Source organism: Myxocyprinus asiaticus, chromosome 29 (assembly GCF_019703515.2).
Source record: "Myxocyprinus asiaticus isolate MX2 ecotype Aquarium Trade chromosome 29, UBuf_Myxa_2, whole genome shotgun sequence".
Classification (NCBI taxonomy): Eukaryota; Metazoa; Chordata; class Actinopteri; order Cypriniformes; family Catostomidae; genus Myxocyprinus; species Myxocyprinus asiaticus.
In genome coordinates this window covers 28,829,006-28,855,006 of record NC_059372.1, presented here as the reverse complement: position 1 = coordinate 28,855,006, position 26,001 = coordinate 28,829,006, and the positions used below count along the sequence as shown (strand labels likewise).

Below are 26,001 nucleotides of genomic sequence, written 5' to 3'. Positions count from 1 at the left end.
ATGCATATACATGGGTAGTTGACACATAACATGTCATCACAATTTTAGGTTAAAAATGTATGTAAAAATTAGTGTAAAAGGGAAAGTGTATATTTGTCTGTGTGACAAATGAATTTTTTAAAGAACAAATATTCATTGTAGTATCATAAAAACGGAATGCATAATAATTATGAAAGAATTGGCAAAATACTAAGTAGTGCATGTCAATATGAACTTTCTGTTTTTATTGTTACGTATATTTCCAAGGGAATCATTTTTTGTAATTGGACAAGATGGAAAAGGGTCAGTGGTGAATTTCTGTGTTTGAGCGTGTTTCTGTCTGCATTTTACCATGTGTTGAAACATGTGTAAGTGTGCTCATGGTGTGAGTTTTGGCATACTCTGTGTGTGAGTGTGTTATTGTGTGTGTGTGTGTGTGTGTGTGTGTGTGTTTGTGTGTAAAGGCCCACATGGATAAGTTGTATTTTTAGTGCACTTATCCATGCTTTACTTGTTCTGATGTTGTAGAATTAAACTGATTTAATTGTGAACTAGATTTTAGTTTAGTGCGCTGTCCCCTACAATACACACACTGAATAAGCTGCAGGCAGTGGTGTGTACATGACAAAGTGTAATTTAATTTATTCGCCCATTGTGGCATTAAAGAAACAATTCCTTTAATTAATGCCCTACCTTATCTGTACCGTTTATTTACATCAATGTTCTCCAACCAGACTACAATGAAAACATTGATTTATACCAGCTCCTGTAAAATATGAAATCGCTGTTGTAGATTAAATCATATTGATTAAAATGTTTGTGCTTAATCCTGGGGAAGATCAGTGTTTAGGCAGAGTAAAGTTTGATTTATAGTTCATTTTTAATTAACAAGTTGTTATTGCAACCAGTGTAGAGAAGTGCATATTTCTTTGATGTTAAAAGAATGAGGCTTGAACTAACAGTGCTGAGCTGTCAATGGCTGACTGATTTACTGATCTGTTGGAACGGCTAATCAGCTTTCCTGATGCCCACTGAGAACTGAAAGACTTACATTATTAAAGATATAGCCTATGCGCTGTTACAAACTTTAGAAGGCATCTGCCTATGTAGGCAGCATCCTAACTGAAATGGAACCTTGCAAGTGACCCTTTTTTTTTTTTTTTTACAAAATATTACTATACACAAAGTATTGGGTACAATGGTACATTTAGAATAGATTTCTCTATTTTCTATTGGGATTTTTTGGTATTGAATGAATTGGTATATTTATAGTCGACAGTAAGTGTGCTTATATGTAGGTTTTTGCACCAATTATGCTTTATAAGCCAACAACGTGTTAAGTCACTTAAAAGCCTTAAATGGTTTTCCTTAATGGGGTGAGTTGAGAAACAGCAAATAAGGAAAGCCGTTTTTAGCCCTTTTTTTTTTTTTTACTTGCAATTAACCTGTTAAGACCATTATTGCATATTAAGCAAGTAAATAGTCAACTTTAATTTCATGTTGACTTTCAAATTATGTCTAGGTAGGCAGCTCACTAGGTTTTATAGTGCTTTTTTTTTTTCTCCACTTTTTCTCCCCAATTTCCAATACGCTCTAAATCCTCATGGTGGCGTTGTGACTCACTTAATCTGGGTGGCGGAGGATGAATCTCAGTTGCCTCCACGTCTGAGACCGTCAATCCGTGCATCTTATCACGTGGCTTGTTGAGCGCGTTACCGCGTAGGCATAGCGTGTGTGGAGGCTTCACGCCATCCTCTGCGGCATCCACGCACAACTCACCATGCGCCCCACTGAGAGCGAACCACATTATAGCGACCACGAGGAGGTTACCCCATGTGACTCTACCCTCCCTAGCAACCGGGCCAATTTGGTTGCTTAGGAGACCTAGCTGGAGTCACTCAGCACGCCCTGGGATTCGAACTTGTGAACTCCAGGGGTATAGTGCTTTTTTTAATTAAAACAGAGCTGCGGGTGATTGTGGTCATGTTGAGTGAGAGTGCGTGTTCATGTGTCTGTGTGGTTTTGTGTATGTCTGTGTTAAGCATATACTTTATGATGAGTTTGTTGGCAGCTGGTGGCTGATGCAGCACTCTGCGCTTCCTGCCTGCCCTCTGCAATCCCCCCACACCCCCAAGAGAATCATGGGTACATTACTGATTGACTGTCTGTGGACCATCCTCACAACCTGACAGCAGCACAACGAGCCTGGTCTCAATTGCCGTGCTTGTGTGTGTGTATGCCCTTGTGCCTCTAAGACCCTTGCCCTCTTAAACACACACACACACACACACACACTCCAGTGTTGTCCTGTCCCCAGTGCCCTAAATGCCCCAATGAATCACAGTGACATTCAGAGCAGCTGGACTGCACTGTCAGCACTCTCTCTCTCTCTCTCTCTCTTTTTCACTCCCCAGTATCAGAGCTCTGGCTTCTTTTAGAGGAGCAGGAAGTGATAGTGGATGAAGACAGGGTGGATCTCTATTGTGCAGAAGTGAGAGAAAGAGGTCGAGATGGAGGGATGGGTGTAGAGGAGGGGGAAGGGGAGAATCTGCCTCCTTTGCACAAGCTGAATGTCAGACAAGGAAGAGAAAGTGCAAAAGAGAGAGGAGTATGAAGAAAGGATGACCGACTTGTCAATTAGTGAAGGTAGATTAGTTTATCTTTTTTTTATCTATTTTTTTTTTTAGTTCAGATATTTTTTAGCGATGATGCTTCAATTAGCGTTAAAATTTAAATAAAATTAAAATCGCTATAAAATTTCAATGTAAAACCCTCTCTGAAAAAATTAATCCCCTTTAAAGTACTGCCACTACAGACAGACATCCTTGGCCCTTGCGTTGCATCTCAGCGTTTTTCTAAATGTCCTGTCACGAACACTGCATAACGGGATGTCTTGTCAAGTTAAAAATGGTCCCACTTTTAAAAATGTAGTATGACTTTTCTTTCTTCTGTGGAACACAGGAGATGTATGGAAGATTGTCATCCCTTAACTTGTCACCATTCACTTTCATTGCTTTGTTCACAAAATGAAAGTGTATGGTGACTGAGGCTAACATTCTGCTTAACATCTTCTGTGTTCCACAGAAGAAAAAAAGTCATATGGGTATGGAAAAACATGATAAGAGAATTTTCTTTTTTGGGTGAACTATTCCTTTAAGACCAGGCTAGGCAATTCATAATGTGAAGAAAGGAGGGACGGAGAGAGAGAGAAGCTGTTGGGAGTGCATGTGTAGGTGTGCTGTGAATACATGTTAGACTGCAGTAGGGGGGACTTGACTGACAGGCTGTGGCTTATTGGAGGAACCCACTAATTGGAGGTCATCTGCATGAATTAAAAAACAGTCAATTACTGCACAAGGAGGGAGCAGACCTTCTCTCGTTCCCTACTGCTTGCTACCAACCTATTTAAGCTATGTATACATATTTGTGTGGGGGGATGTTCAAAAGTACACAAGCCATCCTCTTCGCCAATAACTGCATGGACTGCACCCCTTGATGAAATGTTTGTGTTATGGCGACTCCACACAGGGCCTGCTGGGTAGGCTGGATCATTACGCCTGATTGGTCTTTACTGAGATTCTGAGACAGGAAGCACAGTGGTGCTATCGACTGTTGTGCCTGCACCCCTCTGAGTGTCTGTGTGTGTCACACACAAACACACACACACACACACACCTGCTAGAGCAGTTGCGGATAATTGTGAATAAACATAGCAACAATCACTTGACCGACTGTTTGTTCAAAGATGCACACATTTGTTTACACAGTATCAGAATAGTAACTCTTAACATAGAGTACAATAAAATTAATGCCCAACCAATTTATAGGTCAGCCGATATTAAGCGGTGTCTACACGGTAAGTTGCTAACTAGTTTGTGAAATATATACTGGACAGTTAATAAACAATGACCCCATCATTTTCCCTTTTCAATATAACTTATATATCGTTAACCCTGTCCCTGACAACCATGTCACTCATGTTTATCACATCTGTTTGTTATGTTTGCCAGCTATAGTTTGTCAGTGCAGTCAGTAAAGTAGCAGATTGAAAGGTGAACATCAGAGCATCTTTTTGCAGCTCAGCAGACAATGGTGCTGGATTGTGTCTGTTGAGTGCTGATTTCACGCTATGTTGTTACCTAGTTGGTGAGACGCAATGCTGGAAAGTAAATAAACAACGTCCATCTTTTACTCTCCGTGACAACGAGCTTATAGCTAACTAGCTAACAACATAGCTACTTCTATAGCTTGTCAGCTGAGTGGAAGCTAATGTGTAAACATGTATTCACCAAACTGTTTTGTTCAGGATTCGCATTTTGGTACCCCTTTCAACCGAACAATTCCAGTTGTTGCATTTACAAAATGTAATATTTAAAAGTCTGGTTTTCCACCGTTGAAAGTTTCCTCTGAACTTGTATAGCAGAATACGGTGTAACACCGCTGCCGCTGTTTATCTCTTGACTCGGCAGGTGTAAATGCTTCTTGTTTTACAACCTGCCCCTAGTTGACTGCCAGTATTAAAATAGTCTGCATTTGACTGATACTAAACAGTACTACAGATGTTCATTTAGCTATTTATTGTATTTTTATTTATTCTTTATTTTCTCAATGTTCATTTCTAGAATTTGTTGACAATGTATAATATTAATGTCAAATATTCTTTGATAAAAATATTTGTTTAACAAAGCAGCCTTCTGAGTACCTTTGCATAGTCATATCGGTGCAAAATCAGTGCACAATCCACATAGAAAAGGTTTATTTTCATTCCAGCTCAAAAATTAACTATATCGGCCATATAATTGGTGAATTATCCCCCTCTAAAATCGGTATTGGTCTATCCTATATCGGTTGGGCTCTAAATAAAATACAATTCAGGAGTGAGAATTTCTGTGTAAATCGTTCGTTAAACCATTCTTACGTAAGTTGTTGCATTGAATTTAAGACAGTTATTTACGCAAGAATGGTTTCACTAATGATTTGCATAGAAATTGCATAATTTGCCTTAAAATGAGCACATATCATGTAAAAAAAAAAAAAAAAAAGTCTTCAGAGTCAGTATGGTCCTGTGGATGAGTGATTTGGGAAACCACAGGTATAGCAGGACGTTCAGACGCAGTCAGCTTGTTTATATGGCTTGTACTCTGGATGATTAAAAGGGGAAATTCTCTAAAGGATGGAACTGGACTGGGGCCAGTTGAGTGACATGAGCCAGGACTAATCACATTTCATGCTTGTCACACGGTAAAGGAGATTAATTTGGCCAGTCGTTATTCCCGTCAAATGGAAGACGAGAGATTCAGGAAGTTGCCACCTGCTTTCGGGGGATGAGTACCACGTTAAGGAGGTTAACATGGGATACTCTCTATCAAGGGACCTTGACAGACTTCTTGCTCTATGTATATATGGAGGTCTGGCCTTGCTGAAGCACTAGGCTTTGTGTGTTTGTCCGAGCTGGTCTTAATACTACAGTCAGTATGTTTGCATACGCAGTTACAATCGAGCTCCAGCAGTGTTTTGCTTAGTCGAGCTACAGTCTTCATCTGTCTGTCCAAGTATACATGACACAATGCGTAATTGAATATTGGAAGGAAGAATGTCAGCTGAGGAAGTGTCAGTAATGCATGTTGTGCAAAATGCTGAGGCTAATTGTGGTCCCATTATTGTGGATACATTCTGGACTGAGCCGAGCTGAATCACATTATCTAGGTCCGTTTACATGACATTTTAAAAAGAGGAATTAATGTTTTAGTCTGACTGAAATCAAACTTTTAAGTGCAAGTAAACGCACTGACTGACAGCATTGTTCTTTTTTTAATAAAACAAATTATATACATGATTTTTCCAAGGAGGACATATTGGTCCAGAATCCTCCGTTTTGGTACTGGAATAACATCCTATCAACCATAAAATTTTAGGGATTGGGAAAATGTCAGGGGCATGATTAGGCTTAAGGGTTAGGGTTGGAGTTAGATAAAGACATTGTTTCTTTGATGAATACATTTTCCATCTGATTTTGCCAAATAGGAAATGTTCGTCCAGAAACATCCGTTTTGGTACTGGAACAACATCCTATCAATCATCAGACTTTAGGGACTTGAAAAAGGGGCAGGGTTAGGCTTAGAGTTGGGGTAAGGACTTTGTTTCTTTGATAGGAATATTGTTCCAGGACCATCAAAGGATGTTAATCCAGGAAGACATCTTACTTGGCCATATCACTGTAACCCTTAAGGGAATGCTTAAAGGGGTCAAATTTTACTTATAAATTAAGGGAAGTCATTGTACTATAAAAACATACTGTAAGTTTCTGTAACAGGATTTAAAATGGGAAAGGAGGAGGCGGGAACCGGACAAACCATCAAAATAATGTTTAATGAAAACTTAAAAAGACATAAACATAAACGCATACAGCAGCTGCGTGTGGCTCTCCCTCTCTCTCTCGAACTACCCCATCCAGCTGCATTTATCCCTCTCCTCGACTCAGGATAGAAAGTAAAAAAATTGCTCGCTGGTTCCCAGACACACCGTCGCCTGGTCCTCGATCACTCCTCCACCTTCTAACGGACGACAGCCGCTCCTCCCCTGGCTGACCGGAGCAAGTCCTCTGACCCCTGGCAGATGGAATGCCCCTCCACATTCTGGCGGCCGGTAGCGAACCCCCCGCCACCGGCAGTGGCTCCACTGCTCCAGGTGGCCGGCAGCAAGCCCCTCCTCCCCTCGCGGATGGCGGCCATTCCTCCACGTCCAGGCGGCTGGCAGCCACTCCTCCGTCCCACCGGTGGACAGCCGCGGCTGCTCCTTGGGGCGGATGGCAGTGGCGAGGACTCCACGTCAGCGCAACCCTCCCCTTTCCTGGGTTTTGGCACCAATGTAACAGGATTTAAAATGGGAAAGGAGGAGGCGGGAACTGGACGAACCATCAAAATAATGTTTAATGAAAACTTAAAAAGACATAAACATAAACACACATGGCAGCTGCGTGTGGCTCTCTCTCGAACTGCCGGCTCATTAGCCCAATTGGGGGCCGGGCATGCATGCATAGTCATGGCCCAGCCCTGCCCCGCCCTCCTCCTCGTCACAGTTTCAGAATTCAAAAATTTCTCCTCTCTATAAAAAGAACATTTGTTGAAACCAAGCTGCCAAAACAACTCGTTCTCTACTTCCCAAATTGTGATGTCACACTGTGGTAGAGATTTGCATCTGACCATTTCTACAACAGCACATCAACGCCTACTTTACCGTATCACTTCCGTAGTCTGTCCAGCAGCGGTGAGCAGTGGGATGGCAAGAAGAGAGCAGATCAACTGTCAAGTCTTAAAAGAGAAGCAGCACTAAAACTGAGCATTTCTGACAGAGGGTCAGAATGAGGGTGAAAAATTATAATTTTTTCAAATACATGACACATACACACATTTTAATTTTTTATAATTTTTATTTTTTTAATTTTTTTGCAAAACAACTTTACTAATATTATAAGTAAACCTTAAGGAACATATTAAAATAACAAAACAATGCATGTCATGACCCCTTTAATCATGAGATTGCTTGTGCATACATGCCAGAAATTTTTTTTCTATGAACCAATTTAACCTCCATCCCTTCGCATATCATTGGAGAGATACAGTGGGGTCAGAAAAAAATCTGACCGGGATTTGTTTTTAATTTAAACCTGGATATAAACAGAAAATTGTACGATTCTGCACTATTTTTGTAGGTTCCCAATCAAATGTAAGCAAATTTGGGACCAGGGGCACCTGCAGGATTTAATCTGAGGGTACGCACAGAAATCTGCCTAATAAACCTTGTATCTAGTGGGGTCTGGGGGGCATGCTCCCCCGGGAGATTTATTTATTTATTTTTTGACAAAAAACACCAAAGCGTTCAATTCTGGTGACTTTGAGATAAGCATTTGTTTTATTTTCTCGAGTATGAATAGCATTCATGTAACTATTGGCTAAAGCATTTCTGCCATTAACCATTCAGACAGACGTGTTATCGTGCTAAAAAAGCAAAACGCACCACTACTAATAGAGCAGAATGCCGGTGTCTCGAGGTGCGTTTTTATCAGTTGAAGAAGTTCTTTTAACTTGACACAGTGTCTAAAAATGCAGCGCTCCCGTGAGAGATGCTAAAATCGCAGTGAAATGTGACACAGTTGTCAAAAAACATCCATCTAGCGAATGTTTACATGAAAAACAATTGATAAACAGCACGAGCGGACGCAAAAACACGTTCAGTTTGAACAGCCCCTTGTTCACATAACAGCACTAGCTGAAGTTTCTCAAAGTTACCTCTCAAAAATTGTAGGTAAATTTCCACTGTATCCAGCGCTGTATTCATAAATATCCCGATACTGTTTTACTGTGTGAAAAACCGCTCCAAATGATTCAGTGAGAGAGCTCTGAACGAATTTTACTGAATCACGAATCGATCCAGACCGTTTTGCAAGCCCGTTTGGCCAATTCACTGAAAAGAACCGACTCAAAAGAATTGTTCATTCGCAAATTGGGCATTGCTAGTTCTTTTAAACAGCCAACAGAAATACGGGACACATTTCATGATTGATGAAATATTCTGAGAGTAAATATTTCTCATGTCAGTCGCACAGTGCGTACGGCCGTACAGCTGCAGGCGCCACTGTTTGGAACATTGAGCATGTTAACTCCTTTGTACATAAGGTCAGGTTTCCTTGCATCTATTAAAGCACACAAGATGCTTTTTTGGAGTATTCTCAAATCATACTGGATAACATGGTTTATCCAGGTTTGCACATAAGGGTGACATAATCCTACTAAGAAATTGTCTCAATAATTCACTCAAATTGTTATGCTTATAATAAAATTCATGAAAAATGTTGCATTTTATAACAAAAGAATGCAAAAGAGAAGCATTTTTGGTCACAGACTCATGGACCCTATTCTGTAACTGAGAAAAACACACCTCACTCCAAACTCAGCACTTCAAAAGCCTGACTGCTGTGGCCGTTTACTGAGCCAAGGCAAGAAAATAGAGTATTCAGGACATCACAGTGCAAGAGAGACACATCCACTATAGCCAAGAGTTTTGGAAACACACACATTTCATGTACATTACATTGGGAGCTTTCTCATCTGTCCTTCAAACACCTCTCCTTCAAGACACCAGTGAAGGAGGGATATACTGTAGAGAAAGTGTGTGTGCGCTGAAGTGAAGCCATGGAGGTTTTTAGATGAGCTGGCAGGCATTAGGCCAGCCCTCCTCTCCCTGCATGAATACTCTTTATACTCCAATAAATATGCGGCTGTCTCTGCCACACTCACCCCCTCCACACACTGCATATCTCTTTTTCTCTCTCCCTCTCTTTTTAGCTGCTTCTTCCATCCCTCCCTCTTTCGGTCTTTCTACCTAGCTCTCTTTTATCTTCCTCCCTCTCTCCTCTCATCCAGTGTCCTCCACAGATAATTTTACCAACCCCCTCATCCTCCACTTGCTTCCTCCCACCCCATGCCGATGTTCACTCTGCTCCTGATTCTGTCCTCATCCCCTAACTCACTCTATTCCTCTTTGCATCACACCTTTCCTCCCTGTCTCCATCCAGTCTCCACCCTTCCTTCTCACCGGCCTGTGCCCTCTCCTCTACATCCAATCCATCCTGTCCTCTCTTCTTTTTCCCTCCCTTTCTCATTTTCCCTCTTTTTTTCTGTTGGCACTGTACTCTGACCCCAATTCTGCCCTTACTGTGTTTTCCCCCTATAGCTACATGTAGGCATTACGTCTGCACATACACACTTGCACAGACTTTATTATTTATTTTGTTGTTGTTTCCATTTTCTCAGTTTGTCTCCATCTCTTAAGATATTGCCCTGGTAGTTTGCAGAGGTGTGGCATAAGAAATGGTTATTTTGGTATTGTTTCTAAACCTATATATTCCTGAGTGACAGAAGGGGTATGTTTTTATAAAACAGGGATGTAATATGTTTGTGTGTGTGTGTGTGTGTGTGTGTGTGTGTGTGTGTGTACGTACATGTGTGTACCAAATAACAACTTCTTGCTGAACTGACTTTGATGTATTGGATAAAAAAACAGTCTGAGGCTTCTGCATACTGTATGTGTATCTGTGGATGCCATGATGCTTTCAGTGTAGTGCATTAGTGTACTAACTACAGTATGTTAGCATTACACGAAGAACACTTGGTAGTGGACAACATAAAGAAAATCTTCACTGTAAAAAATGTCCGTAATTTTAAAGGTAAAAGACTGTAAAAATGCAACAGTAAAAACCTCTTAATTGGTTAAACGGTAGTTACCTTAAAATATACTGTAAAAATATTAATATATTTAAAAAGATAATGCAAGTAGTTTTACTGAATGTTTTTTTTTAAATGTCATTTTTGTCAAATGTAAAAAGTATGATTTTCCCGTATAATTAACTGTAAAAATGTATATTATGTTTAACAAGAGAGTACATGTAAATTATTGTTAAAATTACAGTAAACGTGCATTCCCAGAACTCCCTGCATGACCCATCACATTTCATTATATTTTATGGGAATAGTTATGCTTCTTCTTATTTTTAATATCAGTTACGTACTTTGGGGTATTCTGTGTGTTATCAGATGTAGTTTAGTTCATGTTTACTGCATTATTTTAATTTCAGATGTGTTACCCTGATGGTGTTTTGTGTTTGTGTGAGTCATACTGTGCTCTACACGTCTCTACATGGTTATTGGTCATTGCTCCTGGAAGAGCCACTTTTGATGAACTTCATGTCATGTGCCCTTCTGTAATTACTACAGTGATTAACAATACATTATAAAGTGAAAAGATGATTTGTACAGTGTCAGAAGGTTAATATATCAAGTTTATCATTTAAAAATATAAACAACAGTAATGCACCGTAAAATATACAGGCATCAAAATTACATCCCGTAAAGCCCGAAATGTGGTTACCGTATTTCATACGGTGAATTTGTCAACCACAGCTGCCAGTTTTTTACCGTAAATTTAACAGGATTTTTTTACATTGTTTTTTGACTGGGGCATCTTCAATAAATAAAAAGCAATAAATAGACTAAATAGGCTGTACACTTGCATATAGACACGGAGTAACTGCCCAAAAGTGCCCCCTGCAGACAGCTTGATGCATTTTAGCTGCCTGTTTGTGGAAGAACATGTTTGATTTGAAATATGACAAACAGTTTTAACTGTTAATGTTGATTCCTATTATTTCAAATACATTTTCAACATTTTCCTATATTAAAACTTAATGGAAAAGTACATGTTAAAGGTGATGTGTGTACATTTTTTATATATATTTAAATACTTTCTCTTATCCCAGTTCATTTCCCTGAAGAGTATAAAGGCTGTGGCTCTATCAACAGTGCTCTGTTTATTAGAGTGGACCGGCATAGCAACCTTGGCAAAACCAAAGTTTGTTTGGACAAAAAAACTGTTAATTTTTACAGGTTTTATTTATTTATTTTTTTAGTCTTTTGACAAAAATGACCTTTAAATTTAGTCCATATTTTGTCATGTCATTCATCAATTTTTGTCAATTTTATTCTGACTAAAATTACATGTAATTTTAGCAAACGAAAATAACGTTACAGTCATATTTAATAATGTGCAAAAAAATAAAAAAATAAATAAAACATTTCCAACTGTTACAGTGAGTAGAAACCTAAACCAAATATTCAAACATCTTTTAAAGCAAATATTTATTCGTATAAACTTGTATAAGGCCTTACAACTGAAATGTGCTCCTTCAGTAGTAGCAGATGTTGAGTATACTGAAGTTTTAGGTACAAAATAGTTATTGTACTGTGGATTCTTCATACTTTTAGAGACTAAATTTTCAGTATAATTAATTTTCCGCGTTTTTATAGACTGTTTAGGATTTTGCACTGCGTATAGCGTATTGTTATGGCAATGGCTTATTCACAAGGCGAGATAAACATTTAGAATAGCATGGAACTTGGTTCAAGTTCACCTGTGTGTTCGCTTCATGTAAGTTATAATATTATATCTATGTTGTGAATAATTAAATTAATCTCATGTAGCCTGTATAGTATGCATTTGAGTAAAGTGAATAACCTGCTATTAAAGAAGCACTTCAGTTTACTGTTGTTCAGGTCTTTCAGCTCCCACAGTTCAAGGGTGAAAATCCCCAAAATACTATGACTGGATCATTTGAATCATCAATATTCAACAAGATTGTCTTCATATTTTTGTCAACAGTATGTTTTACTCAAGATCGGTTAATTTTCGTCATGATTTGTATTTTTCGTCTCATCTTCATTATTGTTAACCACAAAAAAAAAAAAAAACAATTAGCATTTTCATCACTTATTTAGTTGACGAAATGAACACTGGGACCAACCACCTTTTTCTTCGACCAATGGCAGATGGCGGCAGTGTTTAGGAAGCCTGTTTGGAAACAGTCATTATTTCTGCAATGGTGTTTGGTGCTGCTACTGATGCAGAAATGACACACTCCAACTTAATAATACAGTAAAACTGTGTGCTGTTGGCATCAAGTACAGTGTGTGTGCTTTCTATCATTCCAGTCAGCATTGTTTATTTATAAAATGTGTTTGTGGTATTTATATTTTCAGATGACTCATCTTCTGAAAGTGGAAGTGGAAACGGGTTGCACACACTGATTCCTCCCTCGGTGGGTGTGGCTTGTGTGATTGACAGCACAGGAGCCGAGGTTAACGGGAATGGAAATGTTACCACAGCGCCACTCGACTTCAGCACAACATCCTCACCATCATCCTCAGAGGACCAGCAACCAGTAAATCTCACAGAGAGTTTGAGTCAGGCCCTGCCTAGTGCTGCGGCCATGCTGGCTACCTTTAACCCTGAGCGTGCAGAAGAGCTACGCAGAAAATACCCTAAATCCTCAGAGCTATGCCTTGGCCGAGACATTAGGGAATATACCAACAAGGTACACACAACTACAGTTGTCAAGATAACACACAAAACAAACACCCACAACAATGTTTAAATAACCTGTACACCAGTAAGTTTGTTCATTTAGGCCAAAAAATGATAATTGCTAATAGCAATCATGCATTAACCCTCACACACATTCACACACTTGCTATTGGTACTGCCAGTGAACTTTGCCCTCACACTTGTGCAACAGATTGTAATTTGTTGAGCATACAATGCATGTTGATCTGACAGTCATGAAAGCCACTCAATCAGACCTCATTCATCCAGTTAGCTTGCTTGGAACATCTGCGTTCTTCATTCAGATAGAAGCAGAAGGATTTGAACGATCCACTGAACAAGGCTTCAGTCTGAAAAGAAACTTTTTCATTTCATCCGTTTCCCATGGCCATCCTTCCGTCTTTTTTTAAATTCTATTTTCTTTGTAAAAGGAAGAGCACAAAAACTTGCACGCATAGGAATTCACAATCTGGAATGCAAGAATGTCTGAATAATGTGGTTAGACCTTGAAGACATGGTTTTCATCAGTCTGAGCGCCGTTGGTGGGCATGAATGGCCTTATTGGTAGACATCATCTTCTTTTTGATTCATCTTTCAGTCCCTCATTTCAAAGGCTTTTCTGATCATCTCTACACTCATGCATACTGAAGGCTTACCTTGGTTCTTTTGTGTGTGTGTGTTTTGCATGTGAATGCATGCAGTCTCCTCAATACAGTTCAGGGAGCTACGACTCAATAAAGATGGAGATATGTGCTGAAGATCTGACTGTCGGTCGGTCTCAGGCTGGTGATGACGACGATGATGACCACGATGACCATGATGATAGTGATAAGATAAATGATGTAGAAGGAGTCGACCCTGAAAGGCTGAAGGCCTTTAATGTGAGTAATTGCATAAACAAATCAGGACATTCAACTCAGGAAGTGATATTTGGTTTTCTTCTGCATGAAAGTGTCTCTTTTATGCATAGATCTCTAGCATTCAATACAAATTAAGCTCAGGTGGACAGCATTTGTTGCTTAATGTTGATTTCCACAAAAATGTATTTAGACTCGTCCATCCTTTTCTTAAAATTGTTTTTTTTTTTTTAAATCTGGGTTCCAGTGAGGCTTTTACAATGAAAGTGAATAGAGCCAATCCGTAAACATAAAAATACTCACTTTTTCAAAGGTAAAGATACAAGATATAAATATTATGCCTGTTTACATGATTTTGGTGTGATAAAATCACTTACTAACCTTTTCTCAAATTAATACACAAGTTTTAACAGAAGAATTAATGCAAGTGCTTATATAAAATTTTAAGCTTCATATTTCTGCCTTTTAAACCTTCCACAAATTGGCCCCATTCACTTCCATTGTAAGTTCCTCACTGTAACTTTGATTTTTGCTTTTTTAAAGAAATGGAGGGATGAGTCAAAATTATTTTTTGTGGTTGTCAGCTTTTTGCCACAAATGCTCTTGATTGATCTTAACTTGTACTGAACCCGGAATATTCCTTTAAAGTCTTTATAACTCGTGGAAACCATGCAATCTCTCTCATGGCTTTATTTGTAATTCAAACTGCAATGCTTGAATGCATGTTTTATGATTAGATTTTTACAATATTGTGTTTTCCAAGCCTGAAAATGTAATGGAAATTAATAAAATCTTAGAAGTCATTGACGTTTTCTCATTTTGCTTAGCTTTACAAAAGAGCAATATCTAGCTGATTAGATATTATAGAGTAGAACTTGCTCGCAAGCCACAGTGATGTTTGATTTGCAAGTGAATCATTCTTTTGAGTCAGTTCTTTTCAATGAATCAATCTAAACCGTTCACCAATCAGTCTGAATTTGAATGCTTATTTTTCTTTCTGTTTAGATGTTTGTACGTCTGTTTGTGGATGAGAATCTGGACCGTATGGTGCCAATCTCTAAACAGCCTAAAGAGAAGATCCAGGCCATTATTGAATCCTGCAGCCGCCAGTTCCCGGAGTTCCAGGAGCGTGCTCGCAAGCGCATCCGCACCTACCTCAAATCCTGCCGCCGTATGAAGAAAAACGGCATGGAGGTACACTCGCTGCCTCACTGAGCTGCCCCTTCTGTTTTCCTTACATTAAAAGATGTCATCTACTGCCACCTGGTGGCTAATAAAGCACATGCAAACCAACACACCCTAGTTTTTCAGAAATGCAACCTAGTTTTGTGACATTTAGAGTCTTTAAGATATTTATTTGTATCACATCCTGCAAATAAAAACACCACGTTATTATCGTTCTGTTCTTTTCTGTGAAGTTTTAAATCTGAAATATCAATAGTTCCAAAGCTGGTACTGTTATATTGGTTTGATTAATTGATCTTATTTGTATTTGTTCCAGCAGACCCGACCCACACCACCCCACCTGACCTCAGCCATGGCCGAAAACATTCTAGCAGCAGCCTGCGAGAGTGAATCACGCAAAGCTGCCAAAAGAATGCGCATGGACGTCTACCAGGCACACGTGAGTAAATTTGCAAAAATGTAAGGGCGAGTGACCGCTCCATTAACTGGCCCTAAACTCCCCAACACTGGCTCTCGGCCACCAGGCCATCCTTAATGTCGAGCCTGTTGTAGGTAATTGTATAAAGGGGTCTGCATTTGACACCTAGAAGTGTTCTGGTATCTCTGTTTATTTATTTATGCATTTGGCAGATGCTTTTATCCAGAGTGACTAACAGTGCAGTCAAGCTATACATTTCACAGAACATGTGTTCCATGAGAATCTAACCAATGACCTTGACGTTGCTAGCACCTCTACCAGTTGAGCTACAGGAACTGTTGCGTTTTGTCCCGCTTTGTTTTAAAACTGGGCTAAATGGAAGTGCATGTGGCTGATATACCTCTCTGTCTTATTTACAGGAGGAGCCAATAGCACTGGATAAGGCTGTCTCTCGTGAGCCGGCCTCACTTGCCCACTCTGCATACTCCCTTGCAGCCACAGCATACTCCCAGGACCAGTTGTACATCAATGGAGGCCTCAACTACAGTTACCGTGGTTACGGTGGACTGTGCGCCAGCATGCAACACCCTGTCTCTCTGACAACACCTACCGCCCAGGCCAGTGGTGAGAGACGGTGTAGTAATGCCTATAATTGAACAGGGCAGAGAATAGTTTGCATTTACACAAATTAATTTTTTTCAGAAGTGATGGAGTGGGGTTCAAAAGTCTGAGTTTTTCAGTTTTTAAAAGTTTTTTTTCTTCTTCTTTTCCTTACGTTTTTGGCACTTGTGAGAAATATTGCATAGTGAGTATGTCTTCAAAAATAATTATATTAATAGTTTTAATTTATCACTTAATTTCATACAAAGTCCAGTAAACATAAAAAAAAAAATAAAAAAAAAGCTAAATCAATATTTGGTGTGACCACCTTTGTCTTCAAAACAGCACCAATTCAAAGATGTTCCAAGCTTCTTGGATAATTGGCCACAGTTCTTCTATCTATTTAGTCTCAATTGCTTCTGTCTCTTTATGTAATCCCAGACTGACTCGATGTTCAGTCGGGGGTTCTGTGGGGGTCATGCCATCTGTTGCAGGGCTCCCTGTTCTATTCTATTCTATTCTATTTGCAAAAGGAATGTTTGGGAGTCTAATTGTATATTTCCTATTGACACACTAAAGCTGAAGAAATAAAAAACCATCTTAAGACAAATGTTTTTGTGAAACATCTTATGTGTCTAAGACTTTTGCACAGTACTGTATATTTCAGAATTACAATTTGAGTGAGAAGATAAATTGAAAATGAACATTCATTTCTTAGTATTTGAGATATCCTTTTGCTTTCATGACAGCATGCATTTGAGCTCCCAATGGCCTCAACAATTTTGTCCAAAACCTAATGATTCATGTTATCCCAGCATAATTTGAGAATGATTCAAAGATTATCTTGTTTGCTTCAATGGAAGGAAGGAAATCTGGCCTTTTGTGCAAAGGATTTAACATGGTCAGTGTCACATATTTGATTAGTGGCCTAGAAACAATGCAGAATCTTAAATATTTTGTAATCGTTTAATGTTTCTTCGTTTTAATTTTTTTCTAAATCCTAAAACGTTTTAGTTTAGCCATCTTTAAATTAGATTTTGAATCCCAGATTTTCCATGCAGACTTTCGAATCCCACTTTTGAATGTCCTTGCACTTACTCTCTATTCTTAGTTGTAATTTTCTTTTCTTTTTAATTTTCTCTCTACACACTTTCCTCAGGGCCTACTGATCTCAGTATGAAGTCTCTGGCCTCAAATTCATCCTCGTCAAGCTCAAGTAGTCTCGGGAGGAATGGTGGAGGGGGCGGGGCTTCAGCTCAGCTCAGCCATACAGAGGTGGCGGCTGTGCGTCAGCTGATCGCAGGATATCGTGAATCTGCAGCCTTTCTGCTCCGATCGGCAGACGAGCTGGAGAACCTCATACTACAACAAAACTGAACTGGTTTCTCTCTCTCTCTTTCTATATTCATGCCCTTGTACCTCTGGACCACATAACTGACTGAGTCCCTCCCTTGTGGAGCTTTCATCACCATCATTCTTATCATCAGAAGTTATATTGGGAGACGAGAGAGACTATACACACAGTTCCATCAAGCTTTCGCTTTCATATTGCTTCAGCTGGTGGACGCTTCTGATCAGAGCAAGAACTTTTGAGAGATGACCTGGAGAACAAGCAGGGGGATGGATGGGTTGTAGTGGAAATGTGAGCGGAGCTTTGAAGGACACTGCAGTGCTGCTTTACCAAGGAGAATCTCAGACATTTTGATGTGTCTGTATGCACCACATACTGATTCATACCTTCTCCTTGGCCTCACTTCTTAAACATCTCCCTTGATTTCATTGAAAGTTCCACCTCCATGCCCCTTTCGAGAGCCATTGATAGGATTTTCTTTATTTTCTAGCTACTTCAAAGGAGGTATTATGGCACGGCAGTCCTCCCAGTGGCACTAACTAAACGAAGACACTTTTGATTTTGAGGCATAATGGAAAGAACAAAGAAAAAAAAAGAAACAGCATAAAAAAGAAACCTCTGTGTTTGCTGTAAATAAGCACTCTCTGTGTCCTGAAGCACTTTTCCATTCGTTCTTACCTCTGAATCATAACTTATGCATATAGATACACAGGTGGAAGCTCACCTGGAAATACCTCAGCCTGTCTGTCCTACTCTCTCAGTCTCTCTGCAGTCTCCCGCTCCGTATGGGGGAGAAGAAAATTATCACCTGTCCATCCTCAACTTCATAGCCAACTAGGTCTCAGCAAGCTGAGATTGAGGCATTGAAAGCAGTGAGTGGGATGAATTTGTTTCTGTAATTCAAATGCAGATTTTCTGTTCAGTCTCCAAATCTGTTGTATACACTAATCAGCCAAAACATTAAAACCACCTGCCAAATAGTGTGTAGGTCCCCTTAGTGCCGCCAAAACAGCACCAACCCGCATCTAAGAATAGCATTCTGAGATGCTGTTCTTCTCATCACAGTTGTACAGAGTGGTTATCTGAGTTACCGTAGACTTTGTCAGTTCTAACCAGTCTGGTCATTCTGTGTTGACTTCTCTCATCAACAAGGTGTTTCCATCTACAGAACCGCCACTCACTGGATGTTTTTTGTTTTTGGCACCATTCTGAATAAATTCTAGAAACTGTTGTGTGTGAAAATCCCAGGAGATCAGCAGTTACAGAAATACTCAAACCAGCCCATCTGGCACCTACAATCATCCATGCGATTATCTAATCAGCCAATCGTGTGGCTGCAGTGCATAAAATAATGCAGATACTTCACTTACCATCTAGTCTACCCAAAACTTGACATGTGGCCTTGTAAGGAGATGATCAATGTTATTCGCTTCACCTGTAAGTGGTCATAATACTTCTTGGTGTATGTATATATATATATATATATATATTTACACTCACTGGCCACTTTATTAGGTACACCTGTGCTTATACTTATTCATGCGATTATCTAATCAGCCAATCATGTGGCAGCAGTGTAATGTATTAAATCGTGCAGATACTGGTCAGGATCTTCAGTTAATGTTCACATCAACCATCAGAATGGGGGAAAATATGATCATAGTGATTTGGACCGTGGTATGATTGTTTGTGCTAGACGGGCTGGTTTGAGTATTTCTGTAACTGCTGATCTCCTGGGATTTTCACACACAACAGTCTCTAGAGTTTACTCAGAATGGTGCCAGAAACAAAAAACATCCAGTGAGGGGCAGTTCTGCAAATGGAAATGCCTTGTTTATGAGAGAGGTCAACGGAGAATGACCAGACTGGTTCGAACTGACAAAGTCTATGGTAACTCAGATAACCACTCTGTACAATTGTGGTGAGAAGAATAACATCTCAGAATGCTATTCTGACATGCAGGTTGGCGCTGTTTTGGGGGGACCTACTGAATATTAGACAGGTGGTTTTAATGTTGTGGCTGATCGCTGTATATTCCGATCCATTTTAAAGGGATAGTTCACCAAAAGATGAAAATTCTGTCATCATTTACTCACCCGCATGTCTATCCAACCCCGTGTGATTTTCTTCTGTGGAACATAAAAGTTGTATGGCAGAATGTTTAGTCTCAGTCACCATTCACTTTTATTGCATCTTTTTTCATACAATATAAGTGAATGGTGACTGACGCTAACATTCTGTTTAACATCTCCTTTTGTGTTCCACGCAAAATATTGTCATAGTGATACTGGTTTAGTAAACAAGAGGGTTAGTAAATGATGATGGATTTTTCACTTTTGAGTAAACTATCCATTTAAATATACTGGACTTTAACTGGAAATGGCTTATTGGACTTAATTAAGTGTTCTGATGAGGTTGAGATATCTTCCTAATCGACTGGGTCTTTTTGGGACTCGCCACTTGCTGTAGCCTTTTCTGGTGCATTCAAATCTTTCACTTACAAATGCCAACTCTGCACTCCATTTCCTCTCTACATGTCACCCCTGTTGTACTCTCTTCTATACTGTGCCCTTCCTTTTCTCTTATCCATTTCTCTTCTCCTATTCCTTCTACTCTGGACTGATGGAGGGAGATAGAGAGGAAGGAATTGAGATGGAAGGAGGATGAAGCTGTTAGTCTTTTATCTGTTGACTCTTATTAATGTCCATTAATCCACTCTGCTGCTATGGACTCCGATTTAACGCCACAGACCTGAAACCTCAAGCCTCCCAACGCAACCAGAGCACCTCAAGATGAAATAAACAAATAAACGTACAGGCAGGAAATGAACCGAAAGATGGACAATGGAAACCAAATCCTTGGAAGAAAGACAAAAACTGCTGTGCTGATTTATCACAGTTTTGCATCCTGGCCGAGAGCATTTGTTTAATACAGAGGGCTGCTTTTGTTTGCTTTGCAGTCGTATTTTTGTTTGACTTTTTTGTTTAAGTGTTCAAGTGCTTCAGTGTGTGCTTAAAGATCTGAATTCTGTCGTAATTACTCACCCTTATTTACTTTCTTTCTTCCGTGCAACACGAGGAACATTTTTGAAGAATGTTGAGTGAAAAGTTTCACTATGTGCAGTGAAAGTGAATGGGTGGACTGAGTCTGTCAGGCCCCAAACATTCTTCCTAACATCTCCTTCTGTGTTCCAAATGGGTTTAAAACAACATGAGGCTGAGTAAATGACAGAATTTTAATTTTTGGGAGAACTAACCCTTAAAATCTGAAAATCAATAGAAATCAGCTTGTCTTGGCACAAGAGCTTGGCGCACACCCACATATATACACAAACAGACACATGCTAAAGGGGCTCCCTAAAGCGATCTCAGCTCTGCAGTCTATAGTGAACTGAGTATTTAGCTGGAGAGGTTTACAAAATGCTTAGTTAGTGAGGTAGATTTGTTTAGGGACTGACTGACAATAATGTCACTGTAATTTGCTCCATTTGCACACAGAGGCAGTGCTGATCTGTGATTGAGGGGATTGGAGGCTCTATATTGCACTTCTAGTGGGGGATGGAAAAGGAATATCGCAATGCAGAAGATAATCAAAAGCATTCCTGGCCCTAAAGGAGAGAGACTAATATAGAAAGGCTACCATAACCCCCGCTGAGGAGATTTCTAAATCAGTAGATACATTCAACCCTGCGTACATGAGGACCTATGTTTGATTGAAAGAATGATGTGATTTCTTGGAAACATATGAATGGATGTGCGTGTGATAGAGTGACTTGAGTGTGTGGGAATATGTTTTCAAAAACATTCTGTGTATGTGACCAGAGACTCCACTACCTCTTAAGACATATTTTTGTGCAATTTTGACACCCCCATCCAAAACAAACATGCAGAATTAATGATTTCTGGGAGGAAAATTGAACTGTATTGTATTTATGAAAAGTCTTGGTAGACCTACAAATTTCAGCCTTGTGAGTAAGATAGTGATTTTTCATTAGAATTTTGCTGTAGATGTGAAGAAATATGCAAAATTGACAGTGTGAGACCTCTCCTCAATGTGCCCAGCTCAGTGCGGTTGCTTTCATTATAGTGGGCCCATGTTCCTTTTTGTTTCTCTAATTTTTTGATGTTTATTTCAAGAGAGAACATGGTAAATAGATGTTTTTAGTTCTGCTTGTGGTTACTGGGTGAATCTCATGAAAGCATGTCAAGGTAACATTTCACACCCAAAATCAAACAATAAAAGTATGAAATTATATTTTGCATAAATACAATTACAATTATTTTTAGAACCAGTAGCATGTTTTGTATTGTGACATTGCAAATAATAACAAATAAGCAGATTTCCCCCCAAATTCACATTACTATAATGCTTTTCCTCATTATTCTCAAAGGTGATTCTCATTAGATTAATCTTAGTATTCTTAAAGAGTTCACCCAAAAATGAAAATCCTCTCATCTACTCACCTTCATGCCATCTCAGATGTGTTTGATTTTCATCTGCTCAGCTCTGTAGCTCCATACAATGCAAGTAAGCAGTGATCAGACCTTTGAAGCTCCAAAAAGGAGGTAAAGGCCACATAAAAGTACTTCTTCAGACTCTTCTGAAGTGATCCGGTTGGTTTTGGGTAAAAACAGACCAAAATTACCTCATTTTTACTGTTCATCTTGTCATTGCAGTCTCTAGGCATGATCATGATTTCAAGCTTGATTACACTTCTTAGTGCTTGATGCATGTGCAGAGCGCTAGATGGTGCTGTAGGAAGTGTAATCAAGCTTGAAATCATGATTGTCAAGAAGACTGCTGTCAAGATGTACAGTGAAAAAGAAGTTACATTTTGGTTTGTTTTCACCCAAAACCAACTGGATCACTTCTGAAGATATGGAGTTAACCACTGGAGTCTGATGGATTACTTTTATGCTGCCTTTATCTGCTTTTTGGAGCTTCAAAGTTCTGGTCACCATTCACTTGCAATGTATGGACCTACAGAGCTGAAATATTCTTCTAAATATCTTTGTGTTCTGCTGAAGACTCAAAGTCATTCACATCTGGAATGGCATGAGGGTGAGAAAATGATGAGAAAATTTTCATTTTTGAGTGAAACAACACAGATGACCATGATGTTTAAATGCTTTACATTAAAATAATGAGAATAAGATTTTTATTTTTTATTACGGTAATGAGAATTGTTGTACTTAATTGTCATGAAAATAATTCCACAATGCAAACCATTTTAATTGTCTTAAAAACAGGCTTTATTCGCTTTCAGAAAAATATGATTGCTTTTGATTTTGGGGTGAAAAATAATCTGTACATGTTCTTGACAGGTCTCCTTCAAAGATCAAACTGCCTGCCGCTTTCCTTCTTTTCTGTGTTTTTACTGTTTGTTTTTGTCTCTCCCATGTTCTTGTCCTTTCAACAATACAGACATAGATGGTGAGAGGTCAGATATAAGAGAATTCCAGCTGTCGGCATGCCCTGTTCGTTCTCAACCTGTCTTTGTCATCTCTGTTTCTCACATTGAGGTCTGATTGACAGGGGAATGGGTCCCACTGCCTATTAAATTGACTGTCATCCCCTGCTGATTATACACCAACCTCACATGCTACTGAGCTCTGCGATGGAAATAGTTAAACATTTGTGTCATGGAATGTGGGACTGCTTACCGCATCTGTGGAGAAGCTGAAAAGCAAATGGTTCATCTGTTCATAAGGTTTTTTTTCTGTTTGTTTTTTTGTCTCCAATTCACTAAAGGACAGCTCCTTAAATATAAACTGTAAAACAAGGCAAATGACAATCTTGAAAAAGGTGTTACTAGTTCACAGTTTTGAATCCATGCTCTGTGTTGTGTGTGTGGTTGTACAGTACAGTGTGTCAGGGGGAGTGAGGGGTAATTTAGCCATAATCAACATCTCTCACTCTCAGACCGCGAGTTCTGCTGAGGACTTCTTGTGGCCCACTGTCGAAAACCTTTTTATCTGATTCCTGTTTTTATTATAATTATCTCGATTACTATTATTTTGTAATTCTTTTTGTATTGCAAGTGGTCTTTTCAGAACTGTTTTGTAACAATACCAACATCACATATGAAGTTGTCCTGTATGCCTGCCTATACATTCCAAACAAGGATGTCAACACGCCAGGCAGCCAGCCAAACCATGGTCACATCGGACTGCACACAAACTTTCACACCAAGGGCAACCTGCTCAAGTGCTCTCTTGATCAAAATCAATACCACACTGCACAGGCAATGTGCATTAACTTTGAAGTTTAAGTAATAGATGTTAGCAACAGTATTAGTCATGTAAGAGTCAGATGTCCCAAGAACTTTTATCTCAGTACTGTATCGGCTAAGATATTTGGGAAAACATCTATTTCCTTGATTTGATAATGAACCATGCCTTTAAAAGGGCTGAACAGAAGTGATTGTCATTTTATGTCCCTTAGTAGTGTAGAAACGCCTTCCCTTATTTGCTGTCATATGCCCCCTTTTTTTTCTTTAAAGATGGGTAAAAATCAGCACCGTTATCTACTGTGATGTTATGTATGAGTAAACAGACTGCTTGTCTCATGTCCTTCTTGTTTCTAACACAACACACCGATTTGTCCTATAAGGGTTCAGGCTTTGCATTCAGGTGTGACACTGGTTATGGTTGCTGCTAAACTACACAACTTAAAAAAAATAAATAAATAAATAAAAAAAAAAAAAAAAAAAAGGTCTGCTTTGATCAGATGTACAGCTCTGAAAGAAATGAAAGAAAAAAAAATAAACTTGACTTTTTATTTTTCTACCACAGTGGTGTACAGCTATGGTCCAATTAATGTGGTTCCCCTTTTAGTCTGTTCTTTTATAATTTGTCGGTGCTTTGGATCTTTTCTGTCTCTCCTTGGTTTCCTCTTGATTTCTCTGACTGTATAAGGAGCTGCTGACGTCAGCTCTGGTTTTGATATGTACGTAATACCAATGTGAATCTGTCTATTATCTCCTCATTTTGGACTCAGTGGAAGTGTGATGTTTACATGTACAGATTTTTCAAATTCTCTTATTTTGTTGTTTTCATTTTTGTTATTTACTTTAAATGCCCCCTCCCCCCTCTCCTTTTCAGACATTGCTTAATTTGATCTGATTCCTTTTTAGTGAGGGGAAATGAGACTTGCTTCATTAGGTTCAATGCATTTAAAGCAAGACAGTATGTCTGTCGAGGAGACGCCCATCATTGCCTTCGGGCAAACCCCAATCACTCTTTCTCTAACTGCTGTCAACACATATAAAATGAAAACTTGTTGTAAAATAATATTTTCCTCTGATCATTAAGAAAAACATGACCATTTGTTCCTTAATGATTTAAAGCCATTATCAAGCCCGTCATTGGGTGCAGACGTCAAGTATTAGAGTCCTAGAACAGCAGACTGAAAACCTCAGGTAAATGATTACTGTTTTATAGTTGAAAAAAAATCTTATTGGCAAACCATTTCCCCCTTTAATACCATAATATATATGAAATAATTCTTTTTTTATATATATATATATATTGTGTTATATATGAATATATATAACAGTAAATACTTTTTTTCAGTACATGTGGCTAAATATTTTAATTCTTTAGAAAAGTGTTGATGAATACATATGTAAAAAACAAACAAAAAACAAAGATTGAATGAAAAGAAAAAAAAAGATTTCTGTTGTTTAATGCATAACAGCATGGGCGGCTCCTAACATATCACTTTCATTAATGAAAACCAATGATTTGAGATGAAGCTTTCTCCAGTGTGATGTCACTGAACATGACATTGTGACTTTTTTTTTCTTCTCCCAAGCTGTACGTCACAAAGCTAAATATACTAATAAAACAGTGTGCTATATATCAAACAGCTTGCAGATATCTGTTTTCCTAAATAATTATTTAGAATTGGCATCATCATTGTGTGTATGTATGTACAGTATGTGAGTGTTTGGGTGAAGTTTTGCGATCCAAATCAAACTTGAAATCGCAAACATTTAACCCCTATGATGAAAATTGCTTCCTGAAGGTACTAAATAACATCTTAAAATGCCACAACATTTTGGTAAGATGTAGGCTTGTGGTGTAATTATAATTAGATTGAATGGATAATTAGCCTATTTGCATGATTTACCCATAGTGTCATTCCAAACCTGTATGACTTTCTTCTGTGGAACACAAAAGGAGATGTTAGGCAGAATGTGAGCCTCAGTCACCATTCACTTTCATTGCATCTTTTTCCATACAGTGAAAGTGAATGGTGACTGAGGCTCACATTCTGCTTAACATCTCCTTTTGTCTTCCACAGAGGAAAGTCATTTGGGTTTGAAACATGAGGGTGAGTAAATGACAGTTTTCATTTTTGGGTGAACTTTCCCTTGAATTCAAAACTAAGAAGTCAATGGAAAGTCCCAACAATGTATAAAAAACATGTGTTTGTGTTAAAAAGTAACAAAATATAGAAGTTTAGAAATCCATTGCTGATGCAAATGAGTGTCCATAACATTTAAATTGAGTAATCTTTAATCAAATCAAATTTAGAAAACCTAAATATTTGAAGTTTTATTCATTTACATTTCTTAAACATTGCACAATCTGATTTGATGGAATTTTGTTAGGAAACTGAAATGCATAAATCTAAAAAAAATAAAAATAGGCTTTATATATATATATATATAT

General features: G+C 38.7%; 1 protein-coding gene across 6 annotated transcripts in view; it reads left to right on the top strand.

The window, feature by feature from the left end:
• LOC127420373 (nucleolar protein 4-like) overlaps positions 1 to 18,331 on the top strand; it is a 142,027-nt gene extending 123,696 nt beyond the window's left edge. For 5 of the 6 annotated variants that reach the window (XM_051662613.1, XM_051662616.1, XM_051662617.1 and 2 more), the window contains 6 exons: positions 12,570 to 12,904; positions 13,614 to 13,793; positions 14,775 to 14,963; positions 15,271 to 15,393; positions 15,792 to 15,996; positions 17,132 to 18,331. In XM_051662613.1, the coding sequence (XP_051518573.1) occupies positions 12,570 to 12,904; positions 13,614 to 13,793; positions 14,775 to 14,963; positions 15,271 to 15,393; positions 15,792 to 15,996; positions 17,132 to 17,349 (1,250 nt within the window). In that variant the 3' untranslated portion in view covers positions 17,350 to 18,331. The remainder of the gene's footprint in view (positions 1 to 12,569; positions 12,905 to 13,613; positions 13,794 to 14,774; positions 14,964 to 15,270; positions 15,394 to 15,791; positions 15,997 to 17,131) is intronic. The other variant, XM_051662614.1, reaches the window with a different exon arrangement.
• Positions 18,332 to 26,001: the final 7,670 nt, after the last annotated feature.